A 15,463-nucleotide genomic window follows, 5' to 3' on the forward strand; every position below is an offset into this window, starting at 1 on the left:
TAGCAAATAACACACAACAGCAGAAGCAAGGGTCGTTTGTGTTATATTTGCACTCCTGCTGCTTTAAAAGTAAATCTTACTGTTTCATGAGGCTTACTCTCTAGAAAGTAAACCTAGGTGGGCAATTACGCTGTGTATATTTCAAACTTCCCATTGTGCTTGAAGGAGGTTGCATACATAAAGGAAAGGGGGAGGGGAGTACTGTAGCCTCGGTTTCCATTACACTGCAGAAGCGACAGTAATCACAATTTTTTGGCAGGTTTTTTTTTTCTTCATTTCCTTGTTGTTGTTGTTAGCTGCGAAGTCGTGTCCGACCCATCGCGGCCCTATGGACAACATTCCTCCAGGCCTTCCTGTCCTCTACCATCTTCTGGAGTCCATCTTCTGGAATCCGCCTACTGCTTCAGTGACTCCATTAAGCCACCTCATTCTCTGTCGTCCCCTTCTTCTATTGCCCTCAATCTTTCCCAGCATTAGGCTCTTCTCCAGTGAGTCCTTCCTTCTCATTAGGTGGCCAAAGTATTTGAGTTTTAGCTTCAGGAACTGGCCTTCTAAAGAGCAGTCAGGATTGATCTCCTCTAGGACTGACTGGTTTGATCGCCTTGCAGTCCAAGGGATTCGCAGGAGTCTTCTCCAGCACCAGAGTTCAAAGGCTTCAATTCTTTGGCGCTCAGCCTTTCTTATCGTCCAGCTTTCACTGCCATACATTGCAACTGGGAAGACCATAGCCTTGACTATACGCACTTTTGTTGACAGGGTGATGTCTCTGCTTTTTAGTGCGCTGTCTAGATTTGCCATGGCTTTCCTCCCAAGGAGCAAGCGTCTTTTAATTTCTTGGCTACAGTCCCCATCTGCAGTGATCTTGGAGCCCAGGAAAATAAAATCTGTCACTACCTCCATTTCTTCCCCATCTATTTGCCAGGAATTGAGAGGGCCAGATGCCATGATCTTGGTTTTCTTAATGTTAAGTTTCAACCCAACCTTTGCACTCTCCTTCTTCACCCGCAACACGAGGCTCTTTAGTTCTTCTTCACTTTCTGCCATTAGAGTGGTATCATCTGCGTATCTTAGGTTGTTGATATTTCATTTAAATATTAAATATTAATTTAATTTGTATACCGCCCTTCTCCCGAAGGACTCAGGGCGGTGAACAGGGCAATACATAATAAAAACAAGATACAAAAATTAAAAATTATTAAAAGTAATTAAACAACGATGCCCATAATAAATTAGTACAGATTAAAAGTTAAGTTAATTTATAAAACCCAACCCCATCCCATCAGGTCAGGCCAGCTTGTTCAAAAAGGTGGGTTTTAAGATCGCGCCGGAAGGAGCGGAGATCAGGCGCCATCTGGAGCTCCACCGGAAGATGGTTCCATAAATCCGGTGCGCCCACAGAGAACACCCTCCCCCTGGGGGCCACCAGTTGGCATTCTTTGACCGGTGGCACCCTGAGGAGGCCCTCTCTGTGGGAGCGTACTGGGCGGAGGGAAGTTGACGCCGGCCGCTTAACTTAACTCACTCTTACTTGAAGGAAAGGGCTTGTTTAGGGGGCGCGTTGCTCAACCTGACGAACTTTTTAAGAGGCCAGGGACCTCTTGGGTATTAAAATCCACACACCTGAAAACGTTCACGCGGTCGAGAAAGGCTGCCCCTACGCGTAAACATCGTATTGCAGGAGGAGGCTTAACGGGGGCCCGCTTAAGCAGACGGCAGCATCTCCCCCTGCAAAGTTTGTCTCGCAGGAGGGCATCTTTTCCCTCCTCCGCCTTGTATCTCCCAGGAGCCCAAAGCAAGAACAAGCAGGTGTTGAGGGGGGGGTCTCGTTCCTCCTTCGCCATCCGCCTCCCGGAGGCGCGCGCGACACACACACACACACACACACACACACACACACACACACACACACACACGCCTCCCCGCGGCTGCGAGCAGGTGGGGCCCAGGCTCTCCCGCCCAGGAGCTTCCTGCCCACTTTCTTTCTCGGCGCGGCAACAGAAGAAGCTCCTGCCTGGGTGCTGGCGGCGGCGGCGACAGCAGCAACAGCGGCGGCTCCTTCGCCTGCACTTCCTGCTCTGCCCGCAGTGCCTCCTGCAGCACCCGCGGTAGTTGAGGCGCCCGCGCCTCTAGCTCCTCTTTCTGGTTGTCTTGAGCTCGGCTGCCTGCGGCAGCCGCAGCTCCGCTGGCTTCTCCTCAGCCCAGAGTCACTCCCCGCCGCTCCCTAGTGTGAGAGGGCGGGGAGGGTTTGAAAGGCGCCCGCCGGGAGACGAAAGCCGGGGCTACTTCCTCCTCGCCTTCGCCCCACGGAGAGGGAGGGGTGACCTGCCAGCCTGCCTAAGAGCGAGGAGGGCCTCGGAGCTGGAGGAAGGGGGGGGGGCGGGCGAGGAAGGTAAGCGATTCCCGTTGTACCCGGTCCCTTCGTCTGCGCCCCCCCCCCGGACGCCGCGTCTTTCTGTGCTCCCCCGTTCCTTCCTCTCCCCCCCCCCGCCTCAAGCTTCTTGGAATTGCCCTCTGAAGTCCATTCATCCCTGTTCTTCCTCTCTGCCCTTTTTGAGCTCTGGGCGGTCTGTCCTTCTGGCCGCTCGCTCCTGAGGGAATGTGTCCCTATGTGTCCCTTTGGATGAAGGCGTCGAGGTTGGGGTGAGTCCTTGGAGGGCCAAGGGCTGCGGAAGGAAACATCTCACCGGTTGCAATTCTTCGCGGGGGTCAGAATGAAGTGGGGCCACCTTCTTGCCCTTATTTCGAAAAAGCACCCGCAAAAGAGTTAAGGTGGTTGTTTAGACTCTTGCTTTAACCTATCTGCAGCTTTTCCCTCCAGATCTGGCTTTGACTTATACAGGAGGGTTGTGTTTTTTGGGGTGATTTTTTTTTTTGCAATAATGAGTGACAGGAAAAGTACCTTTGCAGATTTTCTCCTATACCAGGGGTCTTCAAACTTGGCCCTTTTATGACTTGTGGACTTCAACTCCCAGAATTCCTCAGCCAGCTTTGCTGGCTGAGGAATTCTGGGAGTTGAAGTCCACAAGTCATAAAAGGGCCAAGTTTGAAGACCCCTGTCCTATACTCTGCTTTGAAATCTGTTCAAAGCAGGGAAGCTGAAATCAATACTGAGCAACATGATGGCTTAAGATAATTTGGCTCAGATATTTGCCTTGAATAAGTAAACAGAAACTTAACTGGAGGATGGTATTTTTTTTTTGGACTGGTTGGAAGAAATGTACAGTAACTTGGTGATGGTTGGGAAATTAAACATGCTCTGCTATGGTTAATATAGCAAGAGATCAGTGCTGATGATAATGCTCTGGAAGTTATGTTGAAACAGTCTGATGCTACTTACCTTGAACACCCAAACTCCTTGTCACGCATCAGAATAATCCGTCTTAATTTTGATGAGCATTTGTTTAGGTTTGAAATATTTGCTGCCCATTAATCCAGACCTATATAAGCTTAAAGCAATTTGAGTTCGAATAGACTGGTGAAAGCAATTTGATAAAAAAGATGTTATCTTAATTCAAAAGATTTGCTTTGTTTGAGGATCTGCATTGTTTTTAGTTTTTGAGTCATGAAAGTTATTTTCATGTCTTTGGGCTAATGACGATATTAAAAATATTGTAGACTACTAATTGTTAAAAATGAGTGCTTCATCCAATAGATTTGTGATACATTTGATTTACTCTCTCTTACACTGTGAACGCAATATTCAATTTGGGGGTAACTGTTCTACACAAAAGTTGAACTTTTAATTTATCAACTGAATCATATAATACTTTGCCAATAGGAATATTCAACTGTATTCATTTGTTTTATTTAAAAAAAAACTTGCAGAGTTTTAACAACTTGTCACATGAACTAATGAAATGAATTAGGTTATTGTTTATGCTGAACAAGCTAAAAATCTCAAGGCAAAAACTTGAGTTAATTAAAAAAATAAACCTGTGATAAAAATTTGAGCCAAAAAAATTGACTATACATATATAATTGAAGTACAATTATTTTAAATATCTGTTTCAATATTTCTATTTGGGTGTGAGCATACCATAAAAAGGGAGCGGTGGCTCAGTGGGTTAGGACGCTGAGCTTGTCGATCAGAAGGTCGGCAGTTTGGCGGGTCGAATCCTGAGTGCCGCGTAGCAGAGTGAGCGCCTGTTACTCATCCCAGCTTCTGCCAACCTAGCAGTTCGAAAGCACGTAAAAATGCAAGTAGAAAAATAGGCACCACTACGGTGGGAAGGTAACAGCGTTCCGTGCGCCTTTGGCGTCTAGTCATGCCGGCCACATGACCACGGAGACGTCCTCGGACAAGCGCTGGCTCTTCGGCTTTGAAACGGAGATGAGCACCGGCCCCTAGAGTCGGAAACGACTAGCACGCATGTGCGGGGGAACCTTTACCTTTACCTTTATACCATAAAAGTTGGTAAAATGTACCAATTTGTTTACAAACCTAAATATTATTTAAAAGAATTACAGTTTATATAAATCATTGTAGTGAAGTGTAATGCAGTTTATGGATTATTTTCATGATTAATTCTTAACAAGCACTGAAATCTAAAAGGAATTGATGGCACAAAGCATTCTAGTATGATTCATCAAGTTCTAATTAGAAATCACTTTCAAAAGAATTGGTGGGCTTACTATAAGAATTTTATATAGTATGGTTGACATTTACTTGATCTTAAATATACATGTTATAAAGATAAATTTCTAGGTCATCAGAACACACAACATTCCCAGTATACATTCATTCTTCTTGAACACATAATATATCCAGTATACATTTGCTCCTCTTGGACAAAATCCACAAGTACCAGTTAGGCACGGCACTGGTGACTTGAAGAGTCTGATGTTCCTTCTTTTATTGGAGTGAGAAAAAGTTTGGTCTTTTTTTTTTTAAAGTCTGAAAAAAGGTTGGATTTTAATATCACCTCCAAAAGCTTCTGATGAACAGCTAGAATCTCCAAAAGAAGTCCATATACTGAACTAGAGAGAACATGTGATTCATAACAATATAGAACAAGTAAGGTCACAGCTATCAGCATGAAAAATATCTGTCAGACTGTCCTACCCCCTTTACATAGATGATCTGAATGTGTATAGGAAAACACCATCTGAAACAGAATCGTTGCTCAAAGCTGTCTGTATGTATACAGCTAAGACATTGCAGTGGATTTGGGGCTGGACAAAAGGATCACCCTCACCATCAACAGAGGTAAAATTGAAATAATTTATGAAAATAACTCAAGAATCTGGATGAAGGCCACTACAAATACTTGACCATCCCTCAAGCTGAAAACATCTAGCGCAGTGAAGTCAAGGAGAAGGCTAGAAGTGAATACATCATGAGAGTAAAGAAGTTCTTCAAATTCAGTGGACAAATACTATGAAGGCATCTAATACCTGTGCAATTCTAGCAGTAAAAGAGGTAACATCAAGATCTGACAAAAGTAGGGAAGTTGAAGAAAGAGAGAGAGCCCAATTCTGGCAGCACAAGATCAAGTGTTAAGAACAAATGCATATAAAGCCAGAATTGAGGAGACAGTAATAGATAGCAAATGCTATCTTTGCCAAGATGTTGTAGAAACAGTGGACCACCTACTTAGTGATGCAGGAAGATTGCACAGACTGATTACAAACAACATCAGGACACAGTAGCAAGAATGGTGTATTGGAATATCTTCAGGAATACCATTTTATTACAAACAACTCGTGGAACCACAAAATGTACAAAGTAATAGAAAACTAAAGTGCTGTGGGACTTTAGAATTCTAATAGAGAAGCATCTGCCACATAACACTCCAGACTTAAAATTGTTGATAATAAAGAAAAAAAAGTATCCTTATACTGGACGCTGCAATACCTGTACACAGTAGAAGAGAAGAGAAAGAACCACAGAAAATTACAAAACGCAAAGATCTGCAGATAGAACCGGAATGATTGTGGCAAAAGAAAGCAAAGATAGTGCCAATAATAATAAGTACCTTGGGCATAGAGTAATTCTAAAACATCTGGAGCACCATTGGCAATGATAAAATTGTGATCAGTCAATTGCAAAAGGTAGCTTTACTTGGAATAAGTTATATCCTGTGACATTCTAGGTAATCTTTATTTAAGGACCATTCATTTAGCAACTATTTGAAATTATGCTGCTGAATGAAGGAAAGTTATAAACTTTTTAGCGTCTTGGGTGGCCACACTTATAACTGCTGGGGTTGCTGCAACTCTCATTGCCTATTTTTTCCTGGTATCAGCAGGGAAAACAATACTTGGTTGCAATACTGGGCCTTGGCCTAAAATAGAGGCCCGGGGCCTTCAACAATTTCAGCCAGTTTCCAGCATCCCAGGCCTCGATGTCAGCCTAGCACTGCTGCTTCTACTCAGAAAGGACACCTTGCACCATTCTTCAATACACCTGAGGAATCTGCACAATTATTCCCTTCACTCAGTGGTTCTGAGGGTGCTGCTTACCTTCTGGCATTTTTCCTCCTGCTTTTAAGAGGCCCATATGACCTATCTGACCCAGCCTCCTGTCACACCAGGCCTTCTTTCCTGAAATCATGAAAGCCTTCAGAAGCCTTTGAAGTGTCAGGCCATGTAGGCCTCTCAATAGGAGAAAAATGCCTGAAACTCTGGGTGAAACAAGCAATACATGATTTCCTACAGCTTCCTTTGGAGAATTGTTTATGACAGTTGCTGGGCTGTGGTAGATCCAACTGAGAAACGGGAATATAAAATCATATGTTTAGTCTTTCCCTGTTGTTACTGCATTTGAGATTAATATAAACAATTGTAAATGAAGCTCTTGAAAAATGTATGTTAAGATGCATATGTTCCTCTAAATAGCATTTTAACATAGCTTCTCTTGTGAGAGGTTAGATTGTTACTTTGATAGTGGAACAGTTGAGTAATGTGACCATCATAAATATGAATCAGTTGCCAAGCATCTGAATGTAAATCACAAGACCCTGGAGATTCTGCAACATTCCAGCTGATCAGTGCTTCTTCTGGGCTCAGCAGACATGCCTGGATCAGCGCTGAGCTCCAGCTGGAGCCTGGCGCTGATCCTGGTGCTTCCACTGAGCCCTGACAGCCCCGAAGAAGCACTGATCCTGGCGCTTCCGCTGAGCCCTGACAGCCCTGCAGCTCCAGACGTCTCTCGATCAAGCTTGTGTGGTGCTGCCACTGGTTCAGCTCATTCCCCTCCCCCGCTACCACTTTTCTAGGATGGTCGCATACCACCTGCCAGGTGCCAATGTACCACAGGTGGTACCCATACCACTGGTTGAAAAGCCCTGTGTTATAGAGATGATTCCAGATTTTTTTTTTCTGGACTGCTGGGATTTTTGGTTTACTTTGGAGGGTTTTAGTCAGTGTGTGTGCTACAGTGATGCCACATCATTGTAGTAGTCTGTAATAGTCTATTGGTGGCTTCTGAGATGTTTTTGATATATAGCAATATTATCCTTATCGCAGCTTGTGTTGGTTGTGCTATATTGGGTCAAGCACTTTTTGATAAAGTTGCGTGGGTATTCATTTTGTTGGAAGATATTGTATATATGATCTATTTCTTTTTCTGATGTTCAGGGTTGCTGCAGTGTGTTTGGGTTCCTCTAAATAGCATTTTAACATAGCTTCTCTTGTGAGAGGTTAGATTGTTACTTTGATAGTGGAACAGTTGAGTAATGTGTGAGTAATTGCCAAGTCTCACTTTTTTGGCATTTAACATAATGTTCCTAAGACCAGGTATTGGGGTAGGAGAACATTATAGAACTGTATTGTATGCAGATCCAGAGTATATGCTACATAGCTTTACAATGCAGCTAATAAACGTGGCTCCCAGTTTTGTTATGGGGAAGAGTAAATCTCATAATATCAAATCCTATACAGAGCTCAAACTGGGTCCTTTTGTTTTTTTCCTTCTTAGCCTGGGTTATTAAAAGGCCAGACATCTACTTAGTCAAAGGATATGGAGTACCAACTGGAGGACAATAGGATACCAAATAACAGCAACAGCAGGTTTTTAAGAGTACTTTGAGAGCCAACCAAATATTTCACATTTCCCACATTCCCTAGGTTGAGAAAGGACTTGAGAAAAGTGTTTGAGGTTGAGGAAACTGTCAAAGAAGCCACCAGCAAGCAGCCCAACCAAAGAATCTCTAAGACCACCCCCACCAACACTTACAGGGCAAGCCATTAGAATATAAATTGACAACAAACCACACCCCTTACTATCACTAATGATGTTACCTTGTTTGGGTAATGAAACCTACAAGAAAACAGGGAAGCTCAAAGAACATCCAGGACCACTCAGAAAGGACTTTGAGCACAACATAGTGCATTGTCATCGGTGCTTCTTCTGGGCAGATATTCCAAAATCCTCTAATCCAAATGAATTGGTGGTTTGGAGAAATTGAAATACTTCTCCATGTATTCCTGCATTTCAATTTATACAAGAGCAAATGGAATTCTTTTATTTTTTTTTCTTTTCTGTGATGGTATTCTGGACAAACATATTTATTACAGAAAGCTCCACTTTCTGACTCTGTTTGCTTTACAATATTATGATTAAATTCTAGTTGCTACAGTTAAAATGTGTCATAAAACACTGAATCCTGATTATTGTGCTTTTATATGTTTTTATGTTTTCCCCCATGGATATGGATATGTGTGTGTGTGTGTGTGTGTGTATGTATATGTATATGTGTATGTATGTATGTATATATGTACGTATGTACACACACACACGCACGCTAATTCTGAGCAGATACTGTTACTGGAAAGTTTTTTTATTGCTTGGAAATGTTCATTAATCTGTAAAGGTAAATATAAATATTTCTCTTTTTAAACCAACAGAAAACTGTAACTTGAAGATGGTCGGGCTAGGAAACAGTCGTCGTGGGATAAAATCACCACCTCTTTTAGTAGCAGCACTTGTGGCTTGTATAATTGTTCTGGGATTTAATTACTGGATAACAAGTTCCCGTAGTGTTGATTTGCAGGTATTGCTCTTTTGTTGGTTTTCAAAATGAGTGAATCAGTGTGTATGCTTTAATATTTTAAAATATTGGTTTTTATTTCTACACTGTGGAGCACTGTGGAGTAATTATATCTTAAAAAACATTTGGAAGTTGGCAAATAAGCAAATAAGGAAGAAGAAAAGTACCTGGTAAAAGATTGCATCCTGTTCAACTAGGATATAAGATAATTTTGTACCAGGGATTAGTAAGTAGTGTGGTGCTCTTGAGCATTGTGGTATCAATCCTTGACCTATTTTGCCTCTTAGACTGCACAGATCCACCTATGCTCCATGACAGCATTTTTCTGGGCCTCTTTATCTTTCTGAAGCATCATTATACCAGTACCTTTTTCACACAGATTGCACTAGATTGCATTTCATAGTAACAGAGTAGTCTCCCAACCCTAAGTATAAACATTCAGGCAGACCTGAATAGCATTTGAACTGCAGGAAAAAAAGTCATTGGATTACGGTTGGATTATATAACCCATGTACATTGTGCATTTTTAATACTCTGGTAAATGTGTAACTATTAAAATAAAGTTGTGCAATTATTCTTAGCTGTAAGAGGTGTGCATGCATACATAGAAAGTTAGCCCTGTTCCTGTCAAAAAGCTTATTAATCACTCTTTTCAAACAAGAGGAAATAGAGGCCAACTGATTTTTCCCCCCCTAAAAATATCTTCACTTTGCCCCTGATCAAAGATGAAAGTTGGGTATGGCAGAACTAGTTATACAGCTTTTAAGACACTCCTTTACTAGATTGGATAACTGTATAGAAAATGCAGCGAGTCTATTAATGCAACAAGAAAAAAGATTACCTTCTCTCCATCAGTTTCTGCTAGTAGCAGGTATGTTTTGTGCTCTGAGCCAAATAATGTATTTCCTCCCAGTTACTATCCTGAGGATTAAAAACTACAAAGAATATTTTTCTCACCATCCTTTCTCTGTCCATGTTTTCAAATTCTGTGATTCCCATTCAGCTAGTGAATTAAAGAATTCATAAGCATTTCATAGTAATCTATGTGTGCATATAGAGCAGGGGTGTCAAACTCGATTTCATTGAGGGCTGCATCAGCATTGCGGTTGCCCTCGGGGCCGGGTGGGTATGGCCAGGGTGGGCGTGACCTACTGGGTGGGCGTGGCCTACTGGGTGGGCATGGCTAGAGTGCGTATGGCCTAGGTGGGCGTGGCCAGCTCTACATCATTCGCATCAAGGGTGCCTATGGGGGCCTGGGCAGGAGTGGGACAGAACTGAGGGTCTCTGGCAGAAGGAGGGTCTCTGGGCCAGGGCCAAGGCAGTGGGGGCTGTTCCCTCACTGTTTCCAGGATGGCTTCGCGGGCCACATGAAACCACTTCGCGGGCCGGATTTGGCCCCCGGGCCTTGTGTTTGACATGTCTGCTCTATAGTATTTTGCACTTTAGAGAAGTAAAGTAGCTTTAAATAAACACTGTTTAAATAAACAGTGCAGAATTTCCACTGTAAATGAATGTTTTGTTCTGTCAATTGCCCAATACTTAATATACATCCTTCAGCTGTTCCTTGTATTAAGCTTATGAGACTAGTCATGTAGCCTGGTGAAAAGCAGTGGCCATATCTGCCATGGTTATACAGCCAACTCTAGTAGATATAGTGATATGATGACAAGTAGCTACTGTGTCATGGCTCAATCTATAAAATTGCTCCAGCTGCATGTGATACAGTATATGACTCAAAAGCAGAAGTATAGAATTTTGGATTTGTTTTGAAGACACAGAAAGGAAAAACATGTATTTGTATATGTGGATATTTTTAAAAATCTTTTCCTCTTAGAATCATTTAATGGAACTAGAAGGCAGAATGCGCAGGGCAGCTGCAGAAAGAGGTGCTGTAGAAATGAAAAAGAATGAATTCCAAGGAGAACTAAAGAAACAGAGGGAACAGATTGACAAAATCCAGTCTATGCATGATTTCCAGATAGAAAATATCAACAAAATACACAGAGATGAAAAGGTAGAAGTTTTTTTCTTTTCATTTTTGGGACTTTATATAAATGTTCAATTAGTATTGTCTGTTTTTGCATAAAGGAAAGGGCTTTGTTGATAAAAAAATTAACATGCAGTTTCTTGGGGTAACTTTTGAAGAAATTGTGAAAATAGTGTGGGAATTCAGAATTCTAACATAAAATCTGTCTTTCATTTGCAGAGAATATGAGTCTGATAGCCTTGTTGAATTTACCAACCAATTAGATTAACACTTTCAACAATAACAACTTGTTTAACTATAGTATTTGCCCTCTTCCTCTTTGTTAAATAGATTTATAAGCAGTAATCCATTGCAAACACAGGAAAACTAGAATACTCCAGAAAGCAGTAATTCACCATTCTTATAATCATTTCCACTCCAGTAAAACTCCCAGCAGTTCATAGAATTTACATCAAAACAACGAAACCAATAGTTGATGAAAGGAATTGTGAAGGGATAGAGCCATTACCAAAGAGCATTAATTCACATAGGAAAATGCACAGCATCATCAAACTCTGAATGTATTGCCTGGGAAGTTGGTTCTATCGGAAGGGAATGATCCTGAATGAATCCTGGCGTTAAGCTGTGAAGGATTTTATAGGTAGTAATCAGCACTTTGAATTGTACATCAGCAACTAGTGCAGTGTGACAAAACTGGTGTTGAATGGTTAGGAATTGCTGTATTTTGCATCAGTTGCCGCTTCAAGGGCAACTTTGTGCAAAATGCCCCATGCAGAATTCTAGTAGTCAGTCATAACTGGGATAGAACATGAATTATAGTCACCTAGAGCTTTTTACTTGAGGAAGGTCTACAACTGATGGCCCAGCCAACGTTTGTGCAGAGTCTCCCTAGTCATGATCTTTACCTGCAGAACATTCATTTCCTTAAAATCAACAAAGTGTTGCTGCTGTTTTTTTCATAATTTTAATCAAACTAACCTTAAATACAGAGTATATCAGATAGGCATAACCTACTAGTTTCTTCCAAAAACCAGGTGGCTTTGAATTATAGCTATTGGCAAATCTGCCTTGTCTTTAACATAGGCTGGAATGCTTATGTAGTTTTCAGTTTTCAGATACTGTTTATTCATTTTTCACAAGTCTCTCCCTGTATAGATTAAGCCATGCTCTGTATTTTTAAAATAAAAACATAAAATTATCAACATGCTGTTTCTGTATCTGAAGTCCTCTTCTGAATTTGCATAGAAATCCAATACAGCCCACAATTAATTAATGCTAACTGTGACATAATCCCCTTACAAACACACATGTGTTACTTGAAGAAAGTTTATCCATTCCTAAATTAGTTGTCTAGACAATTTTACACAGATTTTACTCAGAACATTTCCAGGAAGCAGTCCTGTACCATCTGCTTGCCAGCTAGGCCAAGAATTGCAGACACCTATTGAAAGATTTGCTTTATATGATAACTAAATACTAACTGTATGTCTTTTCTTTTTTTACATGAGCAAAGATTTATTAAAAATTAGGTTATATTAAAAAGCAGATAATGCAATACATATTTTGAATTTGATTATTTTTTCCACTTGCCTGAGTTAAATTTGTTCTAATAATGTTGAGTTTGTGTCACATCCTATTTCTGATACAATCTTCAGAGCTGGCAATTCTAAATGAATAATGTAGATAATGTGTAGATGAATAATGTAATTAGAAATAAAATTGATTCAAGATATTTTACAGTGTGGAAGAATAAAATATTGGTGGAATTAATTGTAATTAGTTGTTATTTGAGGTAAATTGAGAATTAAATGATGAGAAAATACAGCTTCAAAATACAGATTCAAAATTAAATCAAGATTTTGGTACTATTCCAATATAGACTTCTGAAGTACATATCCAGACTATAATCTTTGTTCTTTTTAATCTATTTCAGTTGCAAAAAGAAACAAATGCCACTTTCCAAGGATTAGTTAACATTTATATGCTAATAGGAGAATATAGAAAGTAAATGTTGAAGGCTTGAAATAAAATCTAGACTTAATTACAGGCAGAGGAAACTATTTCAAAATAGTTCTGTTAAATTAATTATGTGATTTGTCACACTGACTCATTTACTCTAAATATGATTTAAGGCTGGATCTAATATTTTTCAACCATGAAACTTCCCCTTTTTCTTTATTATAGGAAACATTATTAAATAACATCACAATAAATGATCAACTGATCCAGAATCTTCGAGGTAAATCTCAGTAAAGTATCATCACTGCAACTTTTTTCTGTATTTACTGATACATTTTTTCCCCATTTCAAAACAGTAAAAAAGACACCAGAGAATATAGGTTCAGAATGTTAACCTAATATATAATTTGTCTGAAATTGTATAGGGTTTCCTGCCTGAGGAGGGGGTTGGACTAGAAGATCTCAAAGATCCCTTCCATCATCATCATTGTTGTTGTTGTTGTTGTTGTTGTTATTATTATTATTATTATTATCATTATTATTATTATATAGTCAACCAGATGTTCAGACTGGAGTTGGCATTTTTGTCTACCTATCGAGTCCCTACAAAGGACCTAGGATAGGCAGATGTGGATGTTTGATGGTATTATAGATATTGTCGCAGGATGGAAGCAGTTCCTAGTAAGCCAGGGGTGTCAAACTCAATTTCATTGAGGACCGCATCAGCATTGCGGTTGCCCTTGGGGGGCCGACTGGGTGTGGCCAGGGTGGGCGTGGCCTACTGGGTGGGCATGGCTGGAGTGCGTATGGCCTACTGGGTGGGCATGGCCAGCTGTACATCATTTGTGTCAAGGGTGCCTATGGGGGGCTGGGCAGGAGTGGGACAGATCTGAGGGTCTCTGGCAGAAGGAGATGGGACCAGGGAAGTGCCAAGGCAAGGTCCACCAGAGGAGCCTCACTGTTCCTCTCAGGCCATGTGGGAGAGGGGGGCTGGGTGGTGGCGCGGAGGTCAAATGCCTAGCCCAGCCCTCAAGCACCCACGGCACTAAGCCCAGCCCCAAGGGGGTGCCCAGCTGCATTTACCTCGTCAAGGCTGCTGCTGCTGTGCTTGCTCTCCTTAGCCAGGTTGCTCATGACGGGTACGAGGGCAAAATCAAGAGGGAGGCCCATTCCCTCTCCATGTGAGGAAACCTGGCTTTGTATCCAAAGCTTCCTTAGCAATAGGATGGGAGACACCTCATGATAGCCCAGGAGGAGGGGGCAAGGGGATGGTGAAAGAGCAGCAGGGCAGGACAAAGGTAGGACTTCCCTCAGACCTTCCTTCTCCTTCCTTCCAAAGAACAGAGTGGTGGGAAAATATTTGAGATGAGGGAGGGAGAAAAACAGGCAAGAAACACAGCTGGGGAAGTGTCATCCTTTGTGAGGAATGAAGAAATGCACCATTGCCTGGAAATGGCCAGCACATGGCCCTCGCCTGTTTCACATATCCAGCTTGGTGGGCTCTATGGGAGGGGATGCCATGAGCAGCGTGAGAGTCAATGTTACCTGCGCAATGCTGCTCAGCCCCTAGTCTGCCTGGTTTTGGCAGGTAGTGGGGTGCTCTATTCACAGTGCCGAGAGGCTGAGCCGGGTGGCATGAATCTGAAAAGAAGCACAATGCTCCCCAACCCCTAGCCTGCCCAAAGTAGGCAGGGCCATGTGCTGTCCATTTCCAGGTGTTGGTGCATTTCTTCATTCCTCACAAAGGGTGATACCTCCCCAGCATGCGCCAAGGGGGCAGTGCCGACACGGCACGGGCCGGTTCCTCGCTGTTTCCAGATGGCCTTGTGGAGCTAAGACTGAATGTATTTCAGCATAGATGACCACCATGAAATTGTACGTTGGCTCCTGGCCAGCCTGGGCCAGGGCCAAGACAGCGGGGGCCGTTCCCTTACTGTTTCCAGGATGGCTTTGCGGGCCACATGAAACCAGTTCATGGGCCGCATCCGGCCCCCGGGCCTTGTGTTTGACATGTCTGTAGTAAGCCTTTTGCAATTGACTAATGGCAAATTTGTCAGTGCCAATGGTATTCAAATGGTGCTCCAGTTGTTTTGGGATTGCACCCAAGCTGCCTATTCCTTGTTTGCCTTTGCCACAATCATTCTATTTCTATTTGTAGGTCTTTCTATTTTGTTATCTTCTCCAGTTGTTGTTGTTATTATTATTATAATTGGCTGAAGAAAGGAACTTGAAATACAATACATGAAGAAAAAATTTCAAGGCTACTCTTGAAGGGCCATATATTTCTTTGTTTATTCCTTAAAATACAAAGATTTTGTGATATATTGATATCATTCCAAATAGATATCAATAGGGGATACAAGGAAGCAAGTAATGTCTCCTGCATTGTGACCTCATGCAAATATCATTATATAATATAGTTCATGCAATTTGTATAATTTATGTCATTTACATGTGTCTTGTCACCATGGCTTCCTGTGAAAGCATGTGGAGCAGTGTATAGTTAAACATTTGTGTGCAGAAAACT

General features: G+C 41.8%; 1 protein-coding gene across 8 annotated transcripts in view; it reads left to right on the forward strand.

Moving 5' to 3' along the window:
* The first annotated feature begins 2,017 nt into the window (after positions 1 to 2,017).
* The window catches only part of GOLM1 (golgi membrane protein 1), a 29,459-nt gene continuing 16,013 nt past the window's right edge, over positions 2,018 to 15,463 (forward strand). For 6 of the 8 annotated variants that reach the window (XR_014025043.1, XR_014025044.1, XR_014025045.1 and 3 more), the window contains exons 1-4: positions 2,018 to 2,389; positions 8,848 to 8,993; positions 10,825 to 11,004; positions 13,162 to 13,216. Coding sequence is in view for 1 of the 8 variants with exons in the window: in XM_081317132.1 (XP_081173258.1) it covers positions 8,865 to 8,993; positions 10,825 to 11,004; positions 13,162 to 13,216 (364 nt within the window). In the remaining 7 variants the exon portion in view is untranslated. Of the gene's footprint in view, positions 2,390 to 8,705; positions 8,994 to 10,824; positions 11,005 to 13,161; positions 13,217 to 15,463 lie in introns of those variants that run through there. The other 2 variants (XR_014025048.1, XR_014025049.1) reach the window with 2 other exon arrangements.

This window comes from Vipera berus (assembly GCF_964194415.1).
Source record: "Vipera berus genome assembly, chromosome: 2".
In the NCBI taxonomy this organism is placed as follows: domain Eukaryota; kingdom Metazoa; phylum Chordata; class Lepidosauria; order Squamata; family Viperidae; genus Vipera; species Vipera berus.